The 26,752-nt window shown below is 39.3% G+C and overlaps 1 protein-coding gene across 3 annotated transcripts in view; it reads left to right on the top strand.

Annotated features, from left to right (window-relative positions):
- INO80 (INO80 complex ATPase subunit) overlaps positions 1-26,752 on the top strand; it is a 63,291-nt gene extending 36,539 nt beyond the window's left edge. For all 3 annotated transcript variants that reach the window (XM_030481609.1, XM_030481611.1, XM_030481610.1), the window contains 12 exons: positions 1,546-1,686; positions 6,127-6,352; positions 12,104-12,231; positions 13,918-14,012; positions 16,880-16,952; positions 18,596-18,754; positions 20,116-20,218; positions 20,785-20,873; positions 21,734-21,889; positions 22,992-23,151; positions 23,941-24,159; positions 24,726-26,752. In XM_030481609.1, coding sequence (XP_030337469.1) covers positions 1,546-1,686; positions 6,127-6,352; positions 12,104-12,231; positions 13,918-14,012; positions 16,880-16,952; positions 18,596-18,754; positions 20,116-20,218; positions 20,785-20,873; positions 21,734-21,889; positions 22,992-23,151; positions 23,941-24,159; positions 24,726-24,943 — 1,767 coding nt within the window. In that variant the 3' untranslated portion in view covers positions 24,944-26,752. The remainder of the gene's footprint in view (positions 1-1,545; positions 1,687-6,126; positions 6,353-12,103; positions 12,232-13,917; positions 14,013-16,879; positions 16,953-18,595; positions 18,755-20,115; positions 20,219-20,784; positions 20,874-21,733; positions 21,890-22,991; positions 23,152-23,940; positions 24,160-24,725) is intronic.

Raw genomic sequence — 26,752 nt, 5'->3', positions numbered from 1 at the left:
GCACCTTGCCCGGTGAATTTACATCTGGAAACAGAAAGGGCCCAGAATGCATGATCCATAATAGACTGCTGCTGTGGATGTTTTCTAGCATCTTTTTTTTAATATGGAGGAATGCAGATATCGAATGTATGAGATTATATACAAGGTGTCTCCTTCTGTCATGTACCCTGATGTTTAGAACTTCAAATACTGGCATTTTAGAAAATGGGGAGGCTCTGTAAAGTGAAAGTAGGATGCAACTAGTTTTGGTGCATTAGGAACTGGGGCAAAACAATGTCAAAGCTTTAGGTACTGTTCACATTTTACTTAAGTGAACTGCTCTAGAAATGCCAGGAGGGCACATCCTGTGATCCTGTGGAAGTGAGAGGTATACCTTTTATGTTTCTAAAATTGTTTCTTGTTTCCTGTAGTATGCAGAATGCTCTGTATACTATAGGAAACAATTATACATAATGATAATACACAAGGAAGAGGGCTGGAGCACCTCTCCTATGAAGATAGGTTGAGAGAGTTGGGCTTCTTCAGCCTGGAGAAGAGAAGGCTCAGGGGAGACCTTATATCAGTCTTCCAGTACCTAAAGGGGACCTACAAGAAATGTGGAGAGGGATTTTCTGCAGGGGCGTGTGGTGATAGGGGCAATAAGGGGGAATGGCTTCAAAGTGACAGAGAGGAGATTTAAATTAGATATTAGGAAGAAATTCTTTACTATGAAGGTGGTGAGAAACTGGCACAGGTTGCTCAGAGAAGCTGTGGCTGCCCCATCCCTGGCAGTGTTCAGGGTCAGGTTGGACGGGGCTTGGAGCAACCTGCTCTAGAAAATTTAGTTTTCTGTTATTTTTGTGTGGGGGGTTGAGCATCTTCAAAATTCTCCTTTCTTTAAAATGCAATGTCATCTCAATGCCCCCACTTTTGAGTCAATACATTTTTCTGTATCAAAAGGATGTTGATCACATGTGGCAAGTTCCAGGGGGGTGTTATACCTGGGTGTGTTCATGTGTGTGAGTAACCATCTTGAAAGTCCTCAGGTTAAAATTCAGAGCCATTTTGCACAGGAAAGGAAGAAAAGATTGGAAAAGATGCAAGTCCAAAGATACCGATCTAGTTTCATTTAGAGTCTTAATCTTTTTTCTCTGTTAAATTTCATTTATAAGTAAATTTCTTTTTACTTACGCTTTAGAATAGATCAAGGGTTAGCTAGAAAACAGCTTGAGGGTCAGACCTTCTAGAATATTCCTGTACTTCCTTCATTATAAAAGCTGAGGTCAAAAGGTTCGAAGAAGCTAAAACTTTTTTCTGGTTCCAACTGAGCATAAACGCAAGTATTGGTATGAGCTATTTTGATTTCAACCATTTCAGGGTTTGAATGTTCTGATAATTACACCAAGATCCTATACATTCTCACTGCAGAAGATTAATGTTTTCCTTTTACAAAGAGAAATACTTGGTCAGTGTCCTTTGTCTGTCTTTCTCATGGGTGGTTACAAGATTTAAGAGGAGTATTTCTTTATAGACGTAAAAACTTACTAGTTTTAATTTTGTTTTCAGAACCTTGTGTTCAGCAGCCACTGTAAAGCAGTTACTGGCTATTCAGATCATGTCATACATCGAAGGAGATCAGCTACCTCATGTGTACGGTGCTGCCAGGTGACCGAGCTGCCGTCCTTCCTGTGCATAGCCAGTCCACGGGTAAGTCCCAAGTTAAGTTGTAAATTATGTATTTTCTATTGTGTTTTAAATCTTGTTAGAATTGTGCCTTAGGAACAGGATGATCTATTACTTTCTTTTGGTTGGGTAAAACTGTTGTGAGGATATCCTTTTGCTACTGTATTCAATAGTGGTTTTTTTCATAGGGGAAGTGACTATAATGTGTCCTGAAGGGAAAATGAGAGTTCTAAGATGCACCTAACAGGAGTTATGCTGAGATACATAAGATTTCACTTTCTCTCCTAATACCAAAAGCAGTAAAATTACAGAAGAGGTTAAGTAGATTATTCCCCAGTAATCTAAGGGCAAAATGAAGATATGCTATGAACAGAATGGGGTGATTGGTCAACATTGATGACAAAAAGGAGCTGAGGAGCAGTGCTTTTTTGAAAAGGATGTTAGTTTTCTCTCATTGCATCAGCTTATGTGCCAAAAAGGAAACACTAAATCGCACTAAGAATTGTGTAAGAATTACTTGAGTTGGCATTTTCTAAAGCTTTTGGATATTAAGTGGTACTGCTTAGGATTGCCCATCACCTATCAAGTGAATTTTGAAATTACTTTAGCTGAAATTTCCTGGGCTGAGACAAGAGACCTTTGTAAGTCTATGGCTGTTGTATTCCATGTTGTTGGATCTTGACAAAGCCGGACAAAACGTACTTTTATTACCAGACCATCCAGATGTTACATTCTTTACTCACTGTTGATGTTATTGCTGTAGGCTTGATCAAATGAGCCCGCATGTGCAACTATACATATGCATCTGAAGGAGGGTAGATGGCAAGTAGGACTCTGTGCTTATTACCTACATGCTGTTGCTCGAGCTGAATTCATCTGTGTCTGCAGCTCCAGGGGCCAGGAATCTAAACTGAACTTCTCAAAATCACACATCACCTCCTGGTCACAACATATTCCCATCCCTGGAAGTGTTTAAGTGCCCCATCCCTGGTGGCGTTCAAGGCCAGGTTGGATGGGGCTTGGAGCAACCTGGTCCAGTGGAAGGGGTCCATGCCTGTGGCAGGAGGTTGGAACTAGATGATCTTTAAGGCCCCTTCCAACCCAAACTGTTCTATGATTACCTGGTTGAAGCAGTTATTCTGAGAGTAAATTGTGAAATCCAATTCTCCTTCAGATTCCTTTGATTTGTCACTCTTCGTACCTAAATTTGCATTACAGATGAAGAATATGTTGAATACTTCCCCCTACGTCAGGAAGGGAAGAGAAGGAGCTTAGAAGGCTACATATGAAGGGGAAGGGAAGGGCGAGGAGAGATCGTCTCTGACATTTATTCTAGTGAATAAAAGTTACTTGTTTTGGTTTGGCTGGTGTATAAAAATGATTACGTGGAAGCATGGCTTTTAGTTTCTAGGAATACAAAGACTTAATTTTATGCTTGTTAGAAACTTTTGGCAGGAGTGCAGACGACTTGAAACAGCATAAAGGGCACATATGTTCTCAGAAACTATAGCCTTCTGTTGTCGTTTGACCTGTGATGAATTTTGGGAAGTTAATGGAGCGAATGATAGAAATAGGAGCACATGTTTATGTAGCAGCTATGGATGGTGAGGGGTGGGTCAGTGTTGTAGTTTTCTTTCTATGCAGGCAATTTTCTGGGGTACAGATAGGTCTCAATCACAAAAAAATAGCTTGGAGGATGGATCTTGTATTCTGATTAGGAAGCTGACTAATTCAGTTTCGAGCAATATTGTTTGGTTTCAATAGATCCAAGTGTGTGCTTGCAGCTCAGAAAGCCAGCTGTATGCTGGGCTGTATCACAAGAAGTGTGTCCAGCAGGCAGAGGGAGGTGATTCTTCCCCCTCTCCTCTGCTCTTGTGACACTCCACCTGCAGTCCGGCATCCAGCTCTGGGGCCCCCAACACAAGAGGGACGTGGACTTGTTGGAGCAAGTCCAGAGGAGGCCACAAAGATGCTCAGAGGGCAGGAGCAGCTCTCCAGCAGCAGCAGAGACAGGCTGCGAGAGTTGGGGTTGCATTTTGAATTGAGAGATTTTGCCATCTCCCCCAAAAGTCAGTCCTATGCTTTGACTGCAGGTGGCAGTATGAGGTAGCATCAACTCTTAACAGTGTGTTTTAAATGGTGGAAATGTGTACAAAGTCTTAACACAGCCTGTTTCACTCTGCAGTGTTTCAGGTGGCTGTATGTATAGACCCATAAGCTAGACTGGTTTTAAAAATAGCTCTTGGCATCTTGCAAAACAATGGCTTTGCCATTATTGCCAAGATTTTGTCTGCTTTTTTGGTTTTATTTCAATATGTGCTATAACATTCATGAATCTGTTTAAACAATTGTTTGGCCCTTGCAGAGAGAAGTCTCTGTGAGATAAATCTATTCCTGTGAGAAGAGCTCCAGTAAAACAGGAGTGGGCTACAGGCTTCCACCCAGAAGATCTTGCTTAATACCTTTTACTTAGGGTTAGCTGGTAAATATTCAGAGAGGTGCGGCCAGCATCTAAGGTATCAGTCAGTCTGTCCTGAGGTATGGGTTGCTCTCTTCACCTTACAGTTCTGAAGTACAATATTTAAAACTGGTGATATTTAAACTATTTTATTGCTTATCATTTAGTTAAGCCATTAAAATACCTTCATTTGCATGATATAATGTTACGTATCTGTTATTCTCAGAATGTAGCAGTTAATTATGTCATGGTAGAGTAAGCTGGAACAAAAGATTAAAACCCCTCCAAATACATAAAAGCTTTTCATCTGCAATAAAAAGATAGATCTTTTACTGTTTAATGTTTCAATTGTTCCATTATCACACAAATTTCCATCCTTACTCAGTTCTGCAGAAACTCCACTGCTTAGTGTTCACTGTCAAAACCCGAAGACCCCCATACTCTTTCTCTCTACACAGATCCACTTCCTTTTTCATAATGTGAAAACTCCTGCAAGTTTGACTTCCCCTGCATTCGTTTTCATTTGTCGCATTGCTTTTCATAGTCCCGTAGGTAATGTCATTTGCACACTGTTAGGATTCATGACAGTATTTTTAATTTGCATGAATTTACATGCATTTCTTTTTTCCCAATTGTACTTCTGAAATAAAAATGACTTCTAAAGTAATGATATATTTGCTTCCTATGTTGGTGAAGAAACCTACAAAGCGTTGCGAATGTATAACTTCTCTCTGTTACAAGCCCATACCGTAAGGTTGATTTGTCTAATACTTAATTTTAGTTGCATTTTTAGATGAATTTACAACACATTATTAAGTCTGTAGGTACTATGTGAAAGTTTTTACTAGCTTTCTTTTCTAAACTTGCTTATAAATAGCTTTTGTGAACACCCCAGAATGTTGGCCCAAAACAGACTTACATTCAGGAAAAATAGAAAAAAGTTGGTGATCTGCATTTTATTGGAATGATTCTTGTGCTGGATAAGTGAATTGTGTATTTATATTTGCATGAAAGTGTTCTAGTTGTATTTACTTTGGATCATGTGGTTTAACTCTTGGTGAAGTATCAAAACTAAAACCCAGGCTGTCGTGGTGTGTGCCATGGCTCAGTTCCGCTTTTGGTTTTTATTACTGCAGTATTTTGAAGTTGTCCCTTGTCCTGGTATGGGTGAGATAGGAGAAAGCTCTGGATTGTACACAGGACAGCCCTGTCTGCTGGAACAGACTCCTTACTTGAGAACATTACAGCCATTAGCATATAGCTGTTCGGCTAACACGGACCTTCTACTTTCTGTACAGCTTTGAGTGGACGTGGCAGAGCAGAGGGAGTTAAAGTGGTGATGGAGCCATTCCAGAATAGCTCCCATGGCATGAAATCAGAGTTGCTGTGTTTGCAACACTGGTCTGTCCAGCTGGGTTGTATATACTAAAGCAGGTAATAGGGCAAGGAATTCAGAGAGTGGCCAAAAGAAAAAGATCACCCTGTGCTCACTGGCACTGTTCCTGTGGCCCACTTCTCTTCAGATCAGCTGTCAAGCCCAAGAAGTATGCTGTTCTAAAACAGGGCTGTTTCCCTGTTCATTTGTTTTCCTTTCTAATTTATGTATCTTCCTAATTTTAAATTATCACGACTTTCTGTTAAGGGCAATATGGAAATCTCATCTCTGCTAGGTAAATACTTGATTGTGAAGGGCAAAAATTAAAGGTGCAGCAAGGATAGTATTCTTTTACTCTCAGCTTTGCTATCAGTTGTATGGCAATTGGCGTGAGGCATTGTTTGTCAAAAGGCAAGTGGTCTGTGCCTGGTTGTTCACAGGACCTTTTTTGTGGTGTGGGGAGATGTTGCATCTTTGCTTGTTTTAAGCCCGGCTTAAAATTGTTTTCCATTTGTACATGTCAGTAACTGTTTAACTCTTAATATTTGATCCTATGGGAAGGTACCTGAACTGGGAATTTGGGGATGAGTGGAAATCTGAACAAGAATATTGATGATTATTTTACTTGTAGGTAACAGCTGTGCCACTGGAGTTCTACTGCAATGACCGAAGTGCAGAATATGAGCGCAGGGCACTGAAGGAAGGAGGATGTCTTGAAGCAAAGCAGTGTGTACTCAATGGAGCCCCTGAGCTAGCAGCTGACTGGCTGAAGCAGTCCTCCCAGTTCTTCCCAGAGTATCCAGGAGGGCTATTAGGGATCAGGCCTCAGAACGGCTGGTCTTTTATCAGGATACCAGGTAAGTTTGGAGGTTGTCATGGAACAGAGATGGGATAAATAAGGACATCTGTTCTTCGGTGGTAATTATGCTTGGTTATGGGCTTTATGAGGGGGTGGTTGTGTGTTTGTGTGTTTGGTTTTCCTCCTGAATGAAAGTAAACCCTGGTATCTTAAAACACACTGTGATTTCACATCCTCTGCCTGCAGTAAAGCTGTCTATGGATACTGAAAAAGCCTCACACAAACTTTTCTAATGCTTACAAACCCCTCCTAGCATGTCAGTCCCCAGATGACTGTAAAGAGAGAGATTTGCTTACTGAAGCACACAACCAAACACTGTTTTGAGGTTGGAGATAGGAAGATTGCAGGAAAAGTAACAGTCCTACCTTGTCTCTTAGTGTGTTGGAAGGCCGTCTTATTGTCCTAAAAGATCTTTTCTTAGGCTTCCTAGTGAAAAGATAAAAATTACTTGTAGCAGTGTACAGTGAGAAGGATGGGTTTGGGGACCAAGTTTGAGGAAATTGGCTTGGGAAAGAAGGCATGTGTTGTGGGATTTACAGAGTTTTGGTTGGAATAAAGAGGACTTACTCATATTTCCTGGTAGAGTGGGGGAAAATGTACCAGTGTACTAGTAAAGTAAATAGACTTCATTTTTTTTCCTAGAATAAGACTAAAGTAATCCAAGATTTGCTAGAATTTGATTGCCAGTACTGCAGTGAATTCCATGGGGCAGACACATTCTGGCTGTCGGAAGATGGTCCTGACCAATGAGCAGAGTTCTGCAGAAAGGACTAGAGATCTGAGAGATAGCTAAGAGGAAAAACAGCTTACACTGCCAGATGCTAAGTTATTCCCAGACCCTTTTGGGTCAAGGATGTTTGGCAGGGGAAGTTAGTACAGTTAGAGGAAAATGGCCTTTTGCTTGCTACAGTCCGGTTTAAGAAGGTACCTCATAAGTACTTGGAGTCATTTGAAGCACGTGCATGTTTGTACCTATGTAATGGAGAAACTGTTTTTCATAAGCTCTCACTAGACTGTATTGTTCAGTGACAGTTGATGATTTTATAGTTTCTTCAGGATTTCATTGAATTATCAATTATTTGGGAACAGGAAATTAATCGCTGTAGCAGAGAGGAGGGAAATAGTGAAGGGATAAATGAAGGTGGATGCATGGGTAGAGAAATGAAGAAAAGTAGCAGATGTAGCATTGAGAGAGGGCTGCATTCTCTTGAGAAGACTTCCATTTTAAGCTGATGACTTTGTCATCAGCAAAAATTTGTAGAGGAATAAAGATAGGGTACAAGAAGCTTACAGGAGTGAGTGAATAGGTGCAAGGTTAGGCAAATTGCTGTCAAAGCACAACAAAGAATTTGGTTGAGAAGGTGGCTGGGATAAGTGTGTATGTAAAGCTGCCTGCATTTAGGAGATGGTGAACTAGAAGTGGATTTAAAGAAAAGTAATTTTGTACGGCTGTGTTTTAATTAGGTGGAAGGTAGCATTCAAACCTAAACTTACTCTGAGAGGAAAGGACACATACCACCACATACAGCTGTGTTTATACATGCAGAAGCATGCACAGTGCATTACAGAAAGCAGCTGATATGCTGAAGGAACCATTTACAAGGCTGAAGTCTAGCAAGTGTCAAATGGAATGGGTGGTGTGAAGGTCTGTGGTAAATGGGTGGCAAGAAGAACCAGGGGATACCTCTCTCCTAACCCTGATCTATCCTCTCCCAGTCTCGGCGTTCCCAGTACCCTGGCAGCACGCTCAGCTGCGATCACTGTGGGAATCTCTTGAGGCTTTTCCTGTTCTTTGAAAGAAAAATGGTCCTGGATTAAATGGCAGGAAGTGTCTGAGTCCTTTTAGCATCGATAAAAAGCACTGGCCTCACTGGCTGTTTACTGTGAGAGCCAGCTAGCTCCTCACTGACCCCATTGTGCCGTGCAGACTGTCGGGAGGGGAACCAGGGGTGTCAACTGGAACCCAGACTTTATCTCTCTTTCCTCTGCATTTTCATGCCCAGAGGCACTTTTTCTCATTCTCCAGAGAGCAGTGAGCCCAGCTACAGTCATCAGCCAGAGCTCCTGACAAGGGTTATTTTGAGTCATAATCATTTGTGACTATTCTTCCCAGGCCATAGGATCCTACTGCATCCCCATGTAGATAATTTATGGCCATATCACTGCATGGCTGGAGGCAGGGACTTATTTTTTCAGACTGAAAGCTATACGATATCATTTGACACTTAATTTCTTTTTGGCCTGGTTCTCTTTTCTTGTTTATTTCATGCAGTGCTGAAGAACCCAAAAAGTGCATCCCGGGGAGAGTTTTTTCATGTGCAGTCCAGGACCTCTATCTCCTGACTGGCTTAAAATTTCAAAAGTTCCTTTGATGCTATTAAAAAAATAATAGTAAAAAAAAAAAATAAAAATCCAAAGACATTGTAATTGGAAATTTTCATCAATCAGTAAAAATTAATCATTATAAATAGAAAATGTAGAATTGCAGATTTTGGAAATCCCATTTAGAAATAGAAGCAAACTCCAAGATACAAGGGAATGAGAAATAGAAGTGAGAGAAACTAGAGGTAGAGGACACTTTCTTTTTCTTTTTTGAATAAAAGCTGGTGTTTCCTGAAGATGGCATGAATAAAGTACATTTTCTGTTGCTGCTTCCCAGAATTTGTCCTTTGAAGCACTAGGTGAAGCACTAGGTGGCAGGCTTTAAGCATGCAAAACTATTTGATCTTACAAAACACAATGATATCAAGATAGCACATTTAAAGATGCCAGGTTAAAGTCAACTGGTTTTCTCTTCCAGAGATGATAAATCTTTTTTGTTGTTGTTAGTTCTGTTTTGCTTTCCAACCATAAAAAAAGCCAAACCCTACAACTTTCTCACCAGTGCAGTCTGCTCTGACACTAAGATACTGGAGAAATTATGAGCTGTTAATAAGTTGGTGACTTTTCAGACTGTAAGACCATCTGCAGATAAGTTCTTGTAATCTGTATTTTATTGCTATTAAAAAATAGTAGCTTACACAATGGAGACCTAAGAAACCAGCAGCAAAGGACACTCATCATTTCCAGTTACCAAAACTTAATTCTACCTATTGATGCCTGTGTGAGAGACACCAGGAGCATTTTGCTTTTGGAAACTTGCTAATATGTTAATCTGAGCCAGTCAAGACTGATGCTTGAACAGACCCTGTTTGTTCTCCATTTCCTTCCAGTCAGATGGCTTTTGGTTAATAATCATATTAGTTTGTCATGACTAATATGATTATTAAAGTCTAGATATACATGACATGTATATCTAGACTTTTCATGTTGCTTCACTCAATTTCATTCATTCTAAAATGGCAAGCTGACCAATTAGAATAAAAGAATGCCATGGCTGTATGGATTTAAAGGAAAGAATAACATTTTGTGTAGAGTAAACATTGCTACTGTGCAGACTTTTTGGGTTTTTTGGTATTTTAAACCCAAACAACTGTAAGTAATTTCCATTTTTTCTTAATTGCCTAAGTTCAAAGCTTGTTTTTCCTTAGACGAATTCGTGAAACTGTTGACTATTTGTATGCAATCGAGTTCTTTCTAGAGATGAGTGTGTCATTATAAATATGTTGCACTTAGACCAAATACCATCCTGAGCTGTGGTCCAGAGTTTTCTTTACAGTATCTCCTTGGCTCGGCTCCTGAGTTGATGGATTCCCTAAGGTGGTTGCTAATGATTCAGTCAAAGATGTGGCACTTGCTCCTGGCAAAGCAACAAGATCACCCTCAGAAGGGAGAACAAATTGGAAAAGAATAGCAACTCTCTGGATAGGCAGACAAGCAAGAAAGAGCAGAGTTCTCGTCTTGGATTCTTAGCTAGCGAATTACAGGCACATGGCTCTAAACTTTCCGAAGGAGAGAGAGTTCATAGCATTGGCTTACAGTGCAAATAGAAGAGCTAATAATTTTAAGCATTATTGACAACTCAGAATGTTTTGAATTTCAGAAAGGACTGTTGGCTCCATCTTCTGATACCCTAATGTAGATCCCACTCATTCCAGCATCAAGTCCATTATTTATATTTAAGCTAAAGGATATTTTTGAAAGAGATTTTGATCGAAATATTAAAGTATGAAGAATCTACCATGTTTCTGGATAGAAGTGTTTCTGACTAGTTTTTCCTCACTGTTAGGAGGATAAGAGGGAAGTTTGCCTTGGTTTTACAGTTTTAGTAAGTCATTGGGTACTGTGCCTTTCTCTGCTGGTATAAAGTTCTCCTTGGTTGTTAGAAACCTTTGTCCAAAAGAGGAACCTTGAGTAGTGCCAATTGCCCTTTGAAAAATTGAAACAAACCAAGTTTCTGAATTCCCTTACTGCAGGAAAAGCTTTTTAACACACTGAAATCTTGGAGACTTTTCCTGAATGCTTTCTGTTTTTTCCAACCTCTCTGAAGGCTGTACTAAACCTGGGCATGTTGTTTCAAAATGATCTTTTGAATTAAGTATAGAACAACATCTACATTCCTGCTTTTCTTACCAAAGCCCTTGTTGAAGGGCAAGAATCAAACTCAGCCCTCTGTGCCACATCACTGCACTTGGGTACTCATGGACTGTGTTGCCTGCCATGCTGATAAGACCTTTTTAGGAGCACTGTTGTGTGATCTGTACTCCTCTGTTCCACAAGTATGAACTTGGTTTTAGCTGTATGAAAATGCTCAGATGAATGATTTAATTTTTGTATATACCTTCTTTTAATTTAATTGGAATATTGTGCAAGGCAGTTAATTGCCTTCCAGAAAGCTGGATTTTCTTCAGCCCACGGGTTAATTCATTCTGTGCCACAAGAAGTGTGCGGAAGTGTTACCTGCTAGACATGTCAAAAATATTTGGGTTCTGTACTAGCCTGCACCATCTGCAGTTGTCAACTTTCCGTTTTGGCTGTAAACCTAAAATCAGACATCCCAAAGAATAAAGAATCATCAGTGGCCTTTCCAACTGATAATTTTTTGGAAGAAAATTTCTCTTTATCCTCTTTCAGCGGTAGTGTATTGTTTACTGAAGTTTATGTACAGAACGTACAAACAGGAAGATCTCCTTCCTGAAAAATACTTCATGAGCAGTGCTGAAACAGAGAGGACATGAAGTATAAAATCTGAAGTGACTTAAGAAATGTTTCCAGATGGCAATCTTTATTTTTTTCTTTTTTCTTTTTTTTTTTAAAGGCACAGGGCAGGGAGGAAAAAGAAAAGTTAAGGCAGTGCTGTGAAGGGGCTGTTATTTTATTTACCTAGAGAACTGTTCCTGTCCTTCACTTCCTATGTTACTGAGGGGTTTGATCTTGAAACTAGGTCTGTCGAGGGTAAATACAAAGCTCAGCAGCGGGTAGCAGCAAATGTCCTAAGGACAGCATTTTAACATGAGAAGTGGAAAAAAATTCTTCAAGTCATATCGTGGTTGTTGATGTGGTCAGAATCCTTAGATGAGGGAGATGGCTGTCCAAAAAAGGGCTGAGTCTGTACTCGTGAGGAGATCAATCTGTGATGAAATTTTGCCGTGTGGGTATATTCATATACTCCCATCTTAGCAAACAGAAGTTATTGTTAGCAATGTGATTGTAAGTGTCAGCCAGAAGGGATGTTGCAGTTTCTTCAATCACAACTCATTACTTTAGGGATTATAATGCAGTGAAGTACTGGGAAAACTTAGAATTTAGCTTGTTGCACGTAGCTGTTCTGGCTTCATTAGTTACCTGCTTTTCATCCATTTCTTTTTAGACAAAGAGAGTCTGATCACTGACAGTGGAAAACTTCATGCTCTTGATCTTCTGTTGACACGGCTGAAATCTCAAGGACACAGAGTTCTCATCTACTCCCAGATGACACGAATGATTGACTTGCTGGAGGTAGGAGATTTGTAGCCTACAGAAGACCATTTCTGAAGATGCAAATTTAGTAACAATGTTTTGGAGAAAATACTATAATTTGGATGTGGCAAACCTGACATAAAATTATTATACTGAAAGATATTCAGTAAATGCATTAATATGAGAAGATAAGAAATGCTATACAAAGTTAGAGTTAAGGTCCAGCCTAGTGTTATGCTTCCAGCAGTGTACAACAGCCAGATGCTATGGGGAAAATGTACAAGAATAGTTATGCTTCACAATTAGTCTCTCAGTGTCCAGCAGTTTGCAGCTCAAGGGCTTTCTGAGCCGGATGTGTCTTCTGTATGTTCAGTAATCCTAAATGGAATCTTCTTCCATGAAATCATCTGGTTGCATCTTGAGTGTAAGCTTTTGTAATTTGCACTGCCCTGTGGGGAGGCGTTGCATAGCTTAATTATCCTCTTTTGCTGGTTTCAAATGGCTTCCTTCTGTTTTCATTTGATGCCCATGTGCCCTTTCATTGGAAGGAAGAGGGAGAACAGTCATTAATTTTACATTGTTTATGTTGCTTGTGATTTCACAGACTTTTACTGTTTCCCTCTATCATCTTAATCCTGTGCAAAAGTTTGGTAGGCATTAATAAGAAGTTCTCTGGCATATACAATAGGAAGGAAATTAGGAATTAAGTCATTACTCGTTATTTAAATACAGTCAGTCTGCCTCAGAAGGGGAAAAAATAATTAGTATTTGATTAGCAACCATACCAACAAAGGGCTAGTCTGAAGAGACATTTGTAGGAGAGCTATTAATTCAATTTCTTACTGTAGTACTTATAATGCTTAGCAAGAAATACCTTTATTTTCTGGGCTTCTGTGCAAGACAGCAAAGTTTGAGTTTTTGGCTGGGTCTAAAAAAGGAATCAGTCATTTCTGTTAGCATTCCATTTAAAGGCTTGGGAGCACACCGTTTTGCTAATCCACCTCCTATATGTTCAACTTTATTTGTTGGAGAAGCCACCTAGCAAGTTTTTCTTTCTCCCCACCCATGTAACAGAAGTGGAGTTAAGCAAGCTAAAAATCAAGTAAGGACTCAGTTTGTAAGAAAATCCTTCCAAAAGTTATGTAGCAGTAGATAGTTATTAGATATATGACCTGAGAGATCAAAATACATCTCTTCTGCCTACTTGAATATGAAAGGAGATAATATGTCCTATTTCTTTTAACTGTGTCAGTGTAACTGCTATGGTATCGTACTAACCTAATCTATGCAGGGCAGAGATCACAAAACCTTGTTTACAAAGTTATAAAACCATCTTTGTTTGATTTGCCTTCAGCTGAAAAGCTGCTGCTTAATTCAGCCATTATAAAATGGCACATAAAAATACAAAGAGGAAAATTACTTTCTTTCAACAGAAAGGGATAAAGTAGTGTTATTTCATGCAGATGTGTATTTCATACTTTTTAAGCTTATGTTTGGTTTTTCTCAATGTGTTTGCTTTCTCCTATATGAAATTGTCCATAATTTCAGTGTGAATCACATTGTGTTCACGTGATGAGGGGTCAAATCACATTCTGCATGAATATTTGATGTTGATGATATTTAGGGAATTTTTTTTTTGTGATTAGCAATTCTGGTTTTGTTGATTTTTCTAGAAGATTGAGTAGTTTCAAGAACAATTATTTTTCTGGTGTGTGTTCTTCACAGGAATACATGGTTTATAGGAAACATACCTACATGAGATTGGATGGTTCTTCAAAGATTTCTGAACGAAGGGACATGGTAGCAGATTTTCAGAACAGGTAATGTATTTTGCAAGGTCTTTCTGTGCTAAATCGTGTGTACATAGAGAGCTAGTATGAGATGTAATGGAAATAAATGAAATTTGCACTTAAATTATTTTTCCTGATATCAAACAGAAGCGGTTTCTAGGAGGTTTGCTGACCAGGAGTCAATGGTGTTGATATTTAGGAGTTTGTCATCAGTGAAACAGTATTGGAAGCAATTTTAGTGTACCCACCTACTGTGCTTCTTGCCATTCCAAATATGCTATTGCTTATAAAGAAGCTCAGTAGAAAGGCAGCAAATGTTCTTTGGTTATTATATACCCTGACAGTTGACGCTGTGAAGATGAGATTGAAAATCTTGCATATGCTAGAGCTTTCAAAATGACCTAGTTTTCTGCAAAACAGACCATTTAAGCATGTTGTATTAAGAAACCTTAAACTAATACACAAGTGATAAAATGGAGATTTCATTAGATAGTTAGATATGCTATAAACATTTTCATTTAGTAAACCAAAATGGATTCTTAGAATTTTTATGAGCATATCAAGAAAGAAAATATATAATCATCTTATTAGAAGTTAATATATTTTAGTATAACTTTGTCTCCAGTGGGGCACATTATATATAATGATTGAGTTTATGGTTATTAAGTTTTCATTTAATCATGGTTGATGGCTTGATAGGATGTCACTTTGGCATGGTAGTTCACAATAAGGTTATCCTCCCTGGATGTTGATGTGAGCTTGTAAGAGCATTACTTCTCTTTTTCAGAGGAGTTAGGTTCATAGATGGTTGTTTATTGCAGGGTTAAGGCAACATTTTAGATTAGAGAATAGTCCTTATGTTAGTGGTCCCAAGGTATCATAGCTGAAGATAGGAGGGAAGTTATATACAGCCTTTCAGGCTTAAAGATCTGAGGGGCTGTGTTGCAATGATGAGTCTTCTAGTGAACTCCGCAGAGCAATAAAACTTGGAAAGAATGTGTGCCAAGTACCTGAAGCGAGAGGACCATACAGTATTTTTCTGCCTGTTTCCAGATGTCAGAAACAGGTTGCTCCTGGAATCTTGACACTTCTTCCTGTAAAGGTCCTTTAACCAAAAGAAGTGAATAAACTTGGTTTTTTTAATGAACAGAATGTGTTTTTATTAATGAATAGAACAAATGAAGAAAAATAATCATTTCAGCAGGAAATCCCTTTGAAATATAGGTCAGCCAGTCTAAACAAGGATTCCTATTAAAATGTTAGTTAAGTTCCTCTTATACATGATTTACTTATGAGAAATATTTCCAGGAAAAAAAGCTTGGCTGAGACTAAACTATCCTTCAGGATATCCTAGCAAGGTGCTGAAAATACGTAGCTATGGAATGATAATTTGTTCCTGTAGTCTGTGGCACTGTCCGCTTTCTTTCCTTCTTATATGGCATCCCCAGAAGGATTTTACAGCTCGATGTTCAGGTGACTGCCTGTATGCACGCTCCACTGTTGTTGTAAGAGTGGCCAAGAATTACCTACACTGTGAGCAGGCACCTGCTGACTCCTTTGGCTTTGTACCTGCAAGATGAACTCTAGAGATTGACAGCTCAGCTTCAATTCCTCCCAGCTGTCCATAGGTCAGGGTGGAGTTTTGTACTCTTAGATTTTGGACTGCCAGAAACCTCCTATTTCTAATTTTAGAGTTCTTCGTGCTTTTTTTTTTAATGTGTTAATTCATAGTTTTCATAATTACTTCTGTTGTCTATCGGCAATTTCTTTAAGGAGAGCAGAGGGATATCTTACCTTGGACCAGAACAGGTTCTTTGAGAGTCTATTTTTTTATGATACAGCCTTACCAGGTACTTCTGAATGTCTTGAAGTTTGAGTCCTGAGAAAATAATCAGTTCTACTTGACCTTCAAGGATATAGAATCCAAAACTCTTAGATTTTTACGTGTTGAGCTGTACTAGCATATGTGTAATATTGTGCAGTATTATACCCATGCTTCCTCCAGAAAGGGCAAGAAAGACCCTTTAGATTTGATGAGTGAATTTTCAAGGACAGACTGCCTACACATAGTCAACAAGAAAAGGTCCCATACTGCTCATTCAGGAAATTTCTAGTGGTTTACTAATTTTGCACACACTAGTGTATGGACAGCCTGGTACCAAAAGGACGTGGCATTGCAGAGTGTCTTCTCTTAAGCAGAGGGCCTTGCTCTGTCACTGCTGAAGTACAGTATGTCAGCCTCTTTGAACTTCTTACTAGTACTGTCTGCTTTGTTAGTGTCAATCTGTTCACAGATCCATTTGGTTTTATGGTTATGGTTAACACTTTTAAATACTGCTGACCCCTCAGTAGCAGTACTGAGGTTCACAACCATTGTGGAAATCCTGATTTCACTGTTACCACTTGAGTTTTCAATGGTACTCGGTCATCCTACGTAGAGACCTGTCTCCTTGTTTGTTCTTTCAAAGCACCCAATTTAGAACAAAACTTGCATCTACACAGTTTCAACATTTATTTTTCTTTCTTTATCAATTGAGCATTGTTCAGGCAAGATTTTTTTAACAGTGGTCAGTTCTGTGAAACAATGAATTGTTCTTTGTCCATATGAAATCTGAATTTCCGTTTCAGGCAAGATAAACAAGCCCTGGTTTGTTTTGATAGAGATTAATAAGATGCTATTGCAAATTGAATGTTTGCCTGTTCCAACAATCCTGATTTGTAGATTAACTTCTCTCATTCATATGGTTTTTTTTTCTTGACCATGAATGAACAGCACATAATGTTCTGAAGTGTTCAAGTAATAGAAATAGCCCTGATCACTTTATATGGGCCAAAAAATTTTCTTCAGTGGTTATTTCTTGTTCATCACGCACAATACAAATCTCTTTCCTCTATAGGAATGATATTTTTGTGTTCCTGTTGAGCACAAGAGCTGGAGGCTTGGGCATTAACCTTACAGCTGCAGATACGGTAGGTGAAGTTTGGTAAAGTAATACAGAATTTAAAAATCAGCTTACTGATGCTTAGTTTTCAGTATAAGTATTTCTTTGCTTTTCCTGCCTCATATGCCTCCAACCACCATTCCTCCCAAGCTGCTCATCTCCTACCTGCCAGCCTCACTATTTATGTAGGAAAATTGGTCTTCCTGTATGAAACTTGGCACTCTTGGCCGTGCTAATCAGTATTTTCCGTGCTGCCATCCCCATCATGAAATTGCATAACCTTGCTTACTTTGATCATAACTACAGTATTGTATTATCTTCATGATAAAGTTGTAGAATACTGGACACATGGTGCACAGTTTTGGGTTGTATTTGGAAGTATCTTCCTTCTCCACACATACTTTAGTACCAGAGTCTAGAAAGGAGGGATGACTGAAGGGGTCTACAGATGCACTTGACATTTTCATACAGTGAATGCTGTTTCGTGTATGACTGTTTGGTTCTAAGGTTTAGCTGCAAATCAGTAGGACAGGTATAGGTTACGCTTTTTTCTGCGCACAGAAGAATGAAGCAATGCCCCTAAAAGTACGGTGTAATTTGTAGTTGAATATCAGCTACTCGGATAAATTTCTCCCCCCCTTACTCACCCAAGGTGTAAAGGCACACTGATTTAGGTGAATTACAAGGATTTGCACTCTGGAGCAGCTGTCACTAATCACTAGGGAAGGAACACAGGCCTACGTGACCCATTCATCTTTCCAGTAACAGCTCTTTTTGTGCTTCTAACCCAGTACCCTGTGTCCATGTAGATTTGACCCCAGGACAGCCTGTAGTCATTAGCCCACAAAACCAAAGAACTCTGAATCAAAAATATTACATAATTCCCTTCTAAATATACCCCATCATATCTTGCTGTCACAAGAAATCAAAAGAAAGCAAGTATCTGTAGCATTTTCAGAGCTGAAGAGTTGTCTTGATTGAACTGGATTCAACAGAGGAAATAAACAGATGGAAGCACAGGCATGCTCCTGCAGGCTCCTCACACGAGCATTTTTAGTTCTTGTGTTTTTGTAACTTTCTCAATACTTTTCTGTCCAAGTTTTTTTTTTTAATGTTTTTGGTTTGAGTGCTTCCTGTGTATAAAGTACTGTTGGAATGATAGAGCAATGTGAAGGCAATGTGGCATTTCAGGTTTTTATAGTAAAAGCACTAAAAGTGTTAGACTAGACTTTATCCAGGTTTGAAAGAAAAAAAATTGGAGTATTACTTTTGTGTGAAATTTGAATTCAATGGGCTTTTTCTTATGGTAAGTAACACTAAAATGGGTTCATGATGTGGCTAGCTATAATTAATTACATGACAGTAATTTAATGTGGTGGCAAATATAGGAATTTTGTGCCTCTGAAGCAGATTTGTTGAAGAAGATACTGAAGACATTATGTGGAAGTTGAAACATTTACAGTGTCAATTAGTTTAAATTCATCTGAAATGCAATGGAAAAGACTTCATTGGACTGGGCAAAGCTCAGTTGATACAGCCTGCAGTGGGGGGATAGTTCTGTGGGATGTATAGTAGAACTCTTATTTTATCAGTAGATTGGATTTTCATTTATTTAAGGTACTCTAAATGTGTAGCTTTATTTAATCGTTTCTGTACGGTGTTCTTTTGCAGGTAATTTTCTATGACAGTGATTGGAACCCAACAGTAGACCAGCAAGCCATGGACCGGGCACACAGGCTGGGTCAGACCAAACAGGTCACTGTGTACCGGTTGATATGTAAAGGCACCATTGAGGAGCGCATCTTACAGAGGGCTAAGGAAAAGAGTGAGGTAGGAATAAAGAAATTGTCTGGAAGAAGTTACAGAAATAACATCAAAATGAGTAAAGAAACAGAAAAAATATCTGCAGGGAGACAAAAGAGATGCCAAAAGGGAATGTCTTTGTTCACATAAACAAATCTGTGTCCCTAATACAGCAGCATTGCAGCTGCATTATATGAACTAGGAAGAAGCTAATCATTCACAGTATGACTTCATGAAACTATTTCTTATGATGCAGTGAAACTACTCAGGCTTCTTTAAGACTAGAGCTTCTATCTTTGCTGTGTCAGGGCTACTGATTCCTCTCATGTTAAGCTGTTCTATCCCAGCTGATTTTTTTTTAAAGAAATTTGGAAGGTAATCAAATGAAAATCATTTGAGGTGAGAGGGTTGCCAGAAGAGCTCAGTGTCTTGCAGCATCAAGCAGTAAGTGTATTAGAAACTTGAAACCTTGAGAATCTTTATTGGCAAGAAAAAATTAAGTGGATTTACTTTCTTTGGTAGCAGCAGGTATACCTTATACAGCATGAAGATGTTTTGTGTGCTTGGAGTTTCTTTTAGCTTTTGTCTTTAATTAGATTTTGGTCATGGTGCTGCAGCAACTGAAGCATCTCCAGCTGAATGCATTCACATTTCCCTTGTTGGAACTTACCCATTTTCTCTAGGATACTGCACTAGAGTTACCTGACACCAACCTGGAAAAAAAAAGTGTAGCCTTTTTGCTGGTGATCCAAATCATCAAAATTGGCTTACACTAAAGCTTGTTCTCTTCTGCTAAGTTACAGCTCTTCTTCATTGGGTTGGGGTTATATATATCATATATTACTCTATATATTTATATATACACTATACATACTATATATAGAGAGAGGTTGAAGTAATTCCTTAAACTGAGACACTGACCCAATATGAGATTTAGTTTTCAGTCAGGGAGACTAAAAATGTTGTATCCTTTAAGAATGTGGTCTGCATGATTCTCTCTGCAGACTACTTGAAAAATTGAACTGGTAATGAATACTTGACAGGAATATTGCTGTATTTTTAATTTCTATTCAGCAGTATATTAATACTATTATAATTAGTTGTTTATTACATGGTGCTTTAAAAAAATGAAACTTTGCACAAGGGATTGCATTTTTCTGCTTTTTAGCTAGGTTGTTTCTCATATTTTATACTCTTAATAATACTGTTAATAAATCTTCCCTGAAATTTTGGTACTAACTTTGGTATGGTGGAGATTTTGCGTCAATTCTGACTTACACAGATGCGCTGGCATCTTTTTTTGGCTGGCTTTCAGTGAAGGGTAGTGAGAATGGTTCATGGCTGTTTTGAGTAATTCTTCTTTTTTTCTCCTTTTTTTGTCCTTCTAGATCCAGCGAATGGTTATTTCAGGTGGCAATTTCAAACCTGACACCTTGAAACCAAAAGAAGTGGTCAGCCTTCTGCTGGATGATGAGGAACTAGAAAAGAAATGTATGTGAAATTCATGTTGCAGCATTTTCCCCATCTTCCACTTCATTAGCTTATGAAATCTGTGTTTTTATCTCTACAAACACATGTATTGCTGATAACAACTTCTGTTTCCTGGTTCTTCTGGTATTGCCAACTCTTGTTAGTACAAGCTGGTTTCATATCACTGCTGAGCTGAACGATGAAGTTGTGCAAGAGAGACATGGTGATGTGATAAAGTTTTTATTGGCACTCATTCAGGATTATTACATTGTTCCTGAATGACAGAGCTTTAACAAGAATTATTTAGGTCATGACAAGAAAAGTACCAGTAAAAATGCTGTATTTTATCATACTTTTGAAGCTGTATATATGCTTTTATGTTGCTTGAAAGAAGAACTTCACTGTAAGACTTTTTAGTAATTTGGATACAAATAGTTTTAATACAGTACCATTTTCAATCTGTTTTAGTTTAAATACAGCTGACTTTTCTTCACAGTTCTGCTAAAACTAGAATTTCTTGTAAGGTTCACAAAAGAATATGGAATATCTTTAGAGTGGTGAACAACTTTGTATTTCTTTTCTAACAGTGCGTCAGCGCCAAGAAGAGAAGCGACAGCAAGAGGAAACAAATCGTGTGAAGGAACGTAAACGTAAAAGGGAGAAATATGCTGAAAAGGTATTTTGATGCAAAGAGGTTGCCTGTGTCAGTGATGGAGCCAGAAGAGCTTCAGGCTCGCTATTTTGTGGTGTGGAAGCTTTTTATTCAAAGGCAGTCTAATGTTAGAGTAAAGCCGCCTTCTCTTCACCACTGAACATCAATCTGTGGCACTTCCTTACACAGAAGAGGGATATTATGAAACACATAATTCATAATTATCCGTATTTTAATCATTATCAACTTGAAAACTAAGTAAGTACTGCATACCCAACCACGCTGGTGATCAGCAGTAGTTTACAAACAATTTGAGGACTCATGCATGAAAAAACAAATGGATCAGCTGATCATTCTATGGCACATAAAATGGTGACTTAATCAAGATTTTGTTCTGCAAGGACAAAAAGCACCACATGAAGCACCAAACAGAGATAAAAACCCATATAGCCATGTGGCTTCTATGGAACAAGGGAAGGTCAGTTTGTTTTAAAAAGATCTTTAAAACTGGTTTATGAAAATTCTGAATTTTTGAGACAGGGAGGCTTTGCATTCATTAATTGCAATGTTGTGTAATGATAAAGAATTTCAAGCTCGCTCCAAAAGGTAATGGAAATCAAAGTAATTCTCTAAGAGTAATTCTCCATCATTCCAGCTGTTTTAGGAGGGGGGGGCGGAACAGAAAAAAACCCCCTACTTAAATCTAAAGAAGGAGCCTTTAAGGCATCTGTTACTGTGACCTTCAGAAACTTGTTTTGGGAAATTCTAGACATGGCATTCCTTCAGTTATAATACTGCATTAGATGTTGAGATTTTGGGTTGCTTATTCCTTTTCTTCTGTCTTACTGTCTTTTTCATTCCTGGTATTGTTTTATTTATTTCAGAAGAAGAAGGAAGATGAATTAGATGGGAAAAGAAAGAAAGAGGGCATGAACCTTGTGATCCCATTTGTTCCCTCAGCTGATAACTCCAACCTGTCTGCTGATGGGGATGACTCCTTCATTAGTGTAGACTCTGCCATGCCCAGCCCTTTCAGTGAGGTAAGACTCACTGCTGCTTTAAACTATATTCTGTCTCAGTTGTGGCCTTACATCCTGTAGGATTCTCACTTTCTGTTATTTTAGCTAGTGTAGAACTTTGAGTATGTGGGGAAGTGAAAGGTCTTAAAGGTGAACCATGGAAATGAAAATAATTCATTGAAAACCAAACAGCTGCTAATAAGTTGTCTTACAAAACCTCATGTTATTTGACATTCCATTATTCCCCTCTTCATTTGCTCTCTGCCTCCCTTTTCTTACAGCGAGTTCGTGCCCTGACTCTTCTTCCTTGCAGCCCCTGAAATTTCTCCATTCCTGCCTGCAGCCCTGGAAATTTAACTTTCTTCCTACTTTTTTCTCCCTTTTTTCCTGCCTTTGTCATGCTTACATTTATAACCACGTGCCTTCTCCCATACCAACACCTTCCATAGCAAGAACAGTCTCTTTCTGCTCCTGAACTAAGCAGTATCTCTCAAATAGCTCCTTGACGTTCAGCTTCTTTGCAAGTACTCCTTGCTAGTCTCATCTACATCTCCTCTGCTTCCTTCTTTGCTTCTGATTCTGAATTACTGTGGGTTTTTTTCTCTGGAATTTAAATTGCAAATTCTCAGTGGCACACATCTTATTTTACTTCATCTTTTTATAAAGAATTGCAGACTGGTTTGGGCAGCAAATACATTTTGTTCTGTACCATGTTGATTAAGATTCCTGTGTTGTATTGTTCCCCTATTGACCAAGGTTTTTTATTTAGTAGTAGTAGGTTAAGAATCCTATAGTTTTCTCTCTTGCAGTTGAAGGTGCACAGTTGAACAGCAGCTTTCTTAAAGCTCTCATGAGCCCATTAGTCTCCTGCTTCTTAACATGTATTTTCATGAATTGGAATTATGTAGCTCCTGGAGGTCTTTACTGCTGCTGCTCAGCATGTAAATAGAGGGTGTGGTGTGATTAGGCAGATTATATAGTCCCATATAGAGAAAATGAGAGAGAACAGAACAAGTACCAGTTAATTACTTGTGATTGTATGTCTTTTAAAGATCATATTATTATTGTACCCTTCCCTTTCCTAACCTGAGAAGCTAACGGCTTTGTTCTCTGTCATCTTTAGATATCCATCAGCAGCGAATTACATATGGGCTCTATCCCTCCCGATGAGAGCAGTAGTGATATGCTTGTGATTGTGGATGATCCAGCTTCTTCAGCACCTCAGTCAAGGGCAACAAACTCTCCTGCTTCCATTACTGGCTCAGTTTCAGATACCGTGAATGGTCAGTACTCTTGTCTTGACTTTGCATGGCTAGGTAATACATTTTCTGTGTTTTAACCAGGGTATATGTATGGTTGGCAAGATTTGGGGGGGGAAAAATTGCCTCTTCATTGAGAAATTACTTCTGATTTGATAGGAAATGTGTTTATGGTCTCATTCACCAGGCCTTCCTCTCTTCTGTGTTAGTTACTCTTAAAAGTGTTGTCCTTTGTTCCTGTGTTACGGAGGACTCTCCTTCCATTATGTTCATATTATCAAATTACAGACAACCACAAAACTATTAATCATTAAGCTTTTCGTTGAATTTGCTGTTGAGCTAATAATTAGTTCTCTATTTCCAGTGGGTGATCGGAGCAGCTGTCATTTTAGATAACAGTGGATGTTTTTAACTGCCATAATTTTCTCCACTGAAATAAGTAGAGCCATAGTTCTTGGTGTGTTTCTTTAAAGATAGCAAATGGAAGAAACTTCCTATCTGTCATTAAGTAAGAAAATGCTTCATGCTGAAGTAGAACCCAGAATTCTCCACCTATTTGTGGATTGGATTCATAATAATGATAAGTACTTGGAATCAGTAAGAATGTGGTTAATGAAGAATGAATTTTTGTATATATAATTTCTTTTCATGGGATCACTGCTTGCTAACAGTGTCCCTGTTAATGTAAATGAAAAGTATCAGTTGATAGGAACAGTATTAGTGTAAATGGTAGGTAGTTATGATGCTGTGTTCACTTGTGAGTCACCTTAAGTACTATAGCAGTTATTGTTCTAACATTCTTTTCTTGTTAAGGTGTTTCAATGCAAGATACTCCTCTCACTGGGAGAGGCCAGTCAAATAGAAGCCGAGGTCGTCCTAAAGGTTCAAGCGGAGGCTCAAAAGGTGGCACAGGGAAAGGCAGAAGCCGGAAGTCAATAGCGGGAAGCGCAGCTGCAATGGCAGGAGCCAAAGCAGGAGCAGCAGCAGCCTCGGCAGCTGCGTACGCAGCGTACGGGTACAGTGTCTCAAAAGGTATGTGGGGAAGGGGAGGCAGCAGAACCAGCCACATGACTTGGGGTGGTTGCTGTTTACAGCCTGTCAAGATGTAGATAAAAAGTGTTGTATTGTTGGTATTCCTGGTCAGTTGTATTCTGAGATCCAGGCAATACACGATGTGACATGGTAATGGTGTGAGCAGATAGCCAGTTTCACCACAGATGACCTTGAGAGGCTAGTCCTGCAGAAGTTTCATCTGCCCCTTCAATTATCTCACACCAAATGTTTTTCTTCAAGACAAATCGGATAGTGATGTTTATCCCATGGGTATGGCTGTGGCTTTCCTGCATTGCTGTCACATTGAAGTTACAGCATCAGGTTCCATCGCCTCATAGTGATGAAGCTTCAGCTTTACACCAGCTGAAGGTGGCCCAGGGTATAACTGCAAGGTGTTTTGTATCTTAAGGACTTCCCTCTTCATTAAACTCTCATAAATCATGTATGCATGGTGGTCTTAGGGCTGACAGATAGTATATTGTTTGTTGTTGGAGAATGTTAAGTGGAATAATATGCTCACATGGAATTCTCTTTTCCATTGCTAGGCATGTCTGCAAATAGCCCTCTGCAAACAGCAATTATTCGGCCTTCTGGACTTGCAGATTTTGGACCTTCAAGCGCCTCTTCTCCCTTGAGTTCCCCTTTGAGCAAAGGAAACAGTGTGTGTGGGACCCCCAAAAGCTTAAACCTGACCAGCAGCCTCATATCAGAAACTCCAATTCGGAAGCAAAGCAAAGGTGCCCACACCTCAGGTGGTCGGTAGTAATTTTGAACCCCCAAAGCTTGTCTGAACTGCGTTGGCTTTCAGAGTAGACCACCCTGCCAGTTGAAGGCATGCAAACGAATGCCTTGTTGCTGTCCAGCACGTGTGTGAAAAGAAAATCAAAGCACAATTGGAGTGGGTGGTTTATGTGAGCACTTTGATTATTTGTATTCCAAAAAACTATCTTTGCAGACACTGCGAGAAGGAGGGAAGGGAGTCTGGGTAACTGGGAGAGTGTCAGTTTGTGTTTTAGTGATGCAGCTGACAAAGATTCCCAAGAAAGTATCCGGCTCCTCCATGCAATATCCTGCAGCTCTGTGTATGTTTGAAGTCACACCAGTGTACTTTCTCTCTTGTAGCTTAAGGTGGAACCCAGCATTCGTTTTATCCTACGAAATTGGTATCTGAACCCCAGGAGTATCCTGTAGAGTTGCAAGATAATTCCGTGCTGGCAGCTGGTCAGTGTGTACATGCAGGGGTAATTGGGGGCTAAGCTGAAGATGATGTGTGATTAAAAAAAATCTTGCATTCTTCTAGCATGGGCCTCTGGGTTCTTTAAAGGTTTGAAATGCAACGGAAGGTGTCTCGGGTGGCTTCCAGGGAGTGGCCTCTTTTCAGCACCATTTGTCAGGAGAAGGTTCAGAGCTGCAGAATAGAGAGGGGGCTGGGAGGCCTACTGAGAGCAGCAGCACTGCCTCTGCTTCACAGAGTAGAAGCCGCCAGTGGTTTGGTTTGCATTTCAGAGTTATCAGCACAATCGCTTGTTCAGAATGATTTCTCTCACTTTTGAGGTGTGCAGAACTCTTAAAAGCTTAGAAACAAAATAAGGTTTTATTTGTACAAATATCAAGAAGATGGAAAGCTGAAGTGCTGAGGAAGAGTTTGCTGCTGCTTTTCTCACTGAACCAGAGCATGGTTCTGCAGCTTGCAGTGCTGCATGAGGAGCAACAAAAAACAGTCCTAAGAGATAGAGAACTGTGCCATTCCCCCTTCCAGCCAAATCCTGGGGAAAAAAAGGTCTCTTATCCCAGCCATCCTGACTATTCTTCCAGGGTGTTTTCTCTTCATCTTTGCGATCATCACACATGCTAGCTTGGTTGAGTTCACTGCAGTGTGTGGGTACCGGTAGCCGTGTTCCATGAGGCTGACAGAAGGCAGCACTGCCAGTGCCCATCTGTGTTCTCAGTCTCTGGTTGTTCCTTCTCCATTCTCAATGCACAGCTCCCCCCGTAGCCCCCCGCTTTGCTGTAAGCGTTGTCTGCATTGCACTGAGATTTAGGTGTGGGGCAGTTCTTCTGTCTGACACATCGAATGAAAAGGCTGTTCTGCCGGGGCACTTTCATCCCTTAAGAGAGAAGCAAGTTGAGTTGCAGGTCCGGGCTGTGACAGTGGAAGATGACTTTTTTTTTTATTATTATTATTATAATTATAATTTTTTTCCAACCCCAAATCCTTTGCCTGGCGTCCTACAGTGTGGAGCAAGTGCTTCCTGTTGGCTCTGCCTCTAATTTGCACACCTGAAAATAGCAGAACTGAGCTTAGATTGATTTTTAAACAGATTTGCAGGGGATAATTGAGGGGGAGGTGATGTTTAATTAGCTCATGAAGACTTCCCCCTTCCCCTCTTATTCACATGTATATATGATATTTAGAGGGAATCAGACAAATGCCAAGCCTTTTTTTCTCTTTGAATGTGCTGTCTATTTTTATAACTGAACTTGTACATATGTATAAAGAGAGACACATCTTTCTTTTACTAACTGGAGAAGAAAATCTTAAATAAAATGGAGTGAGATAATTTTATGTAAA

This window comes from Strigops habroptila, chromosome 4, assembly GCF_004027225.2.
Source record: "Strigops habroptila isolate Jane chromosome 4, bStrHab1.2.pri, whole genome shotgun sequence".
NCBI classification, from domain to species: Eukaryota; Metazoa; Chordata; class Aves; order Psittaciformes; family Psittacidae; genus Strigops; species Strigops habroptila.
Note: the sequence above shows the minus strand (reverse complement) of the source record. Positions and strands in the feature narration are given on the sequence as shown.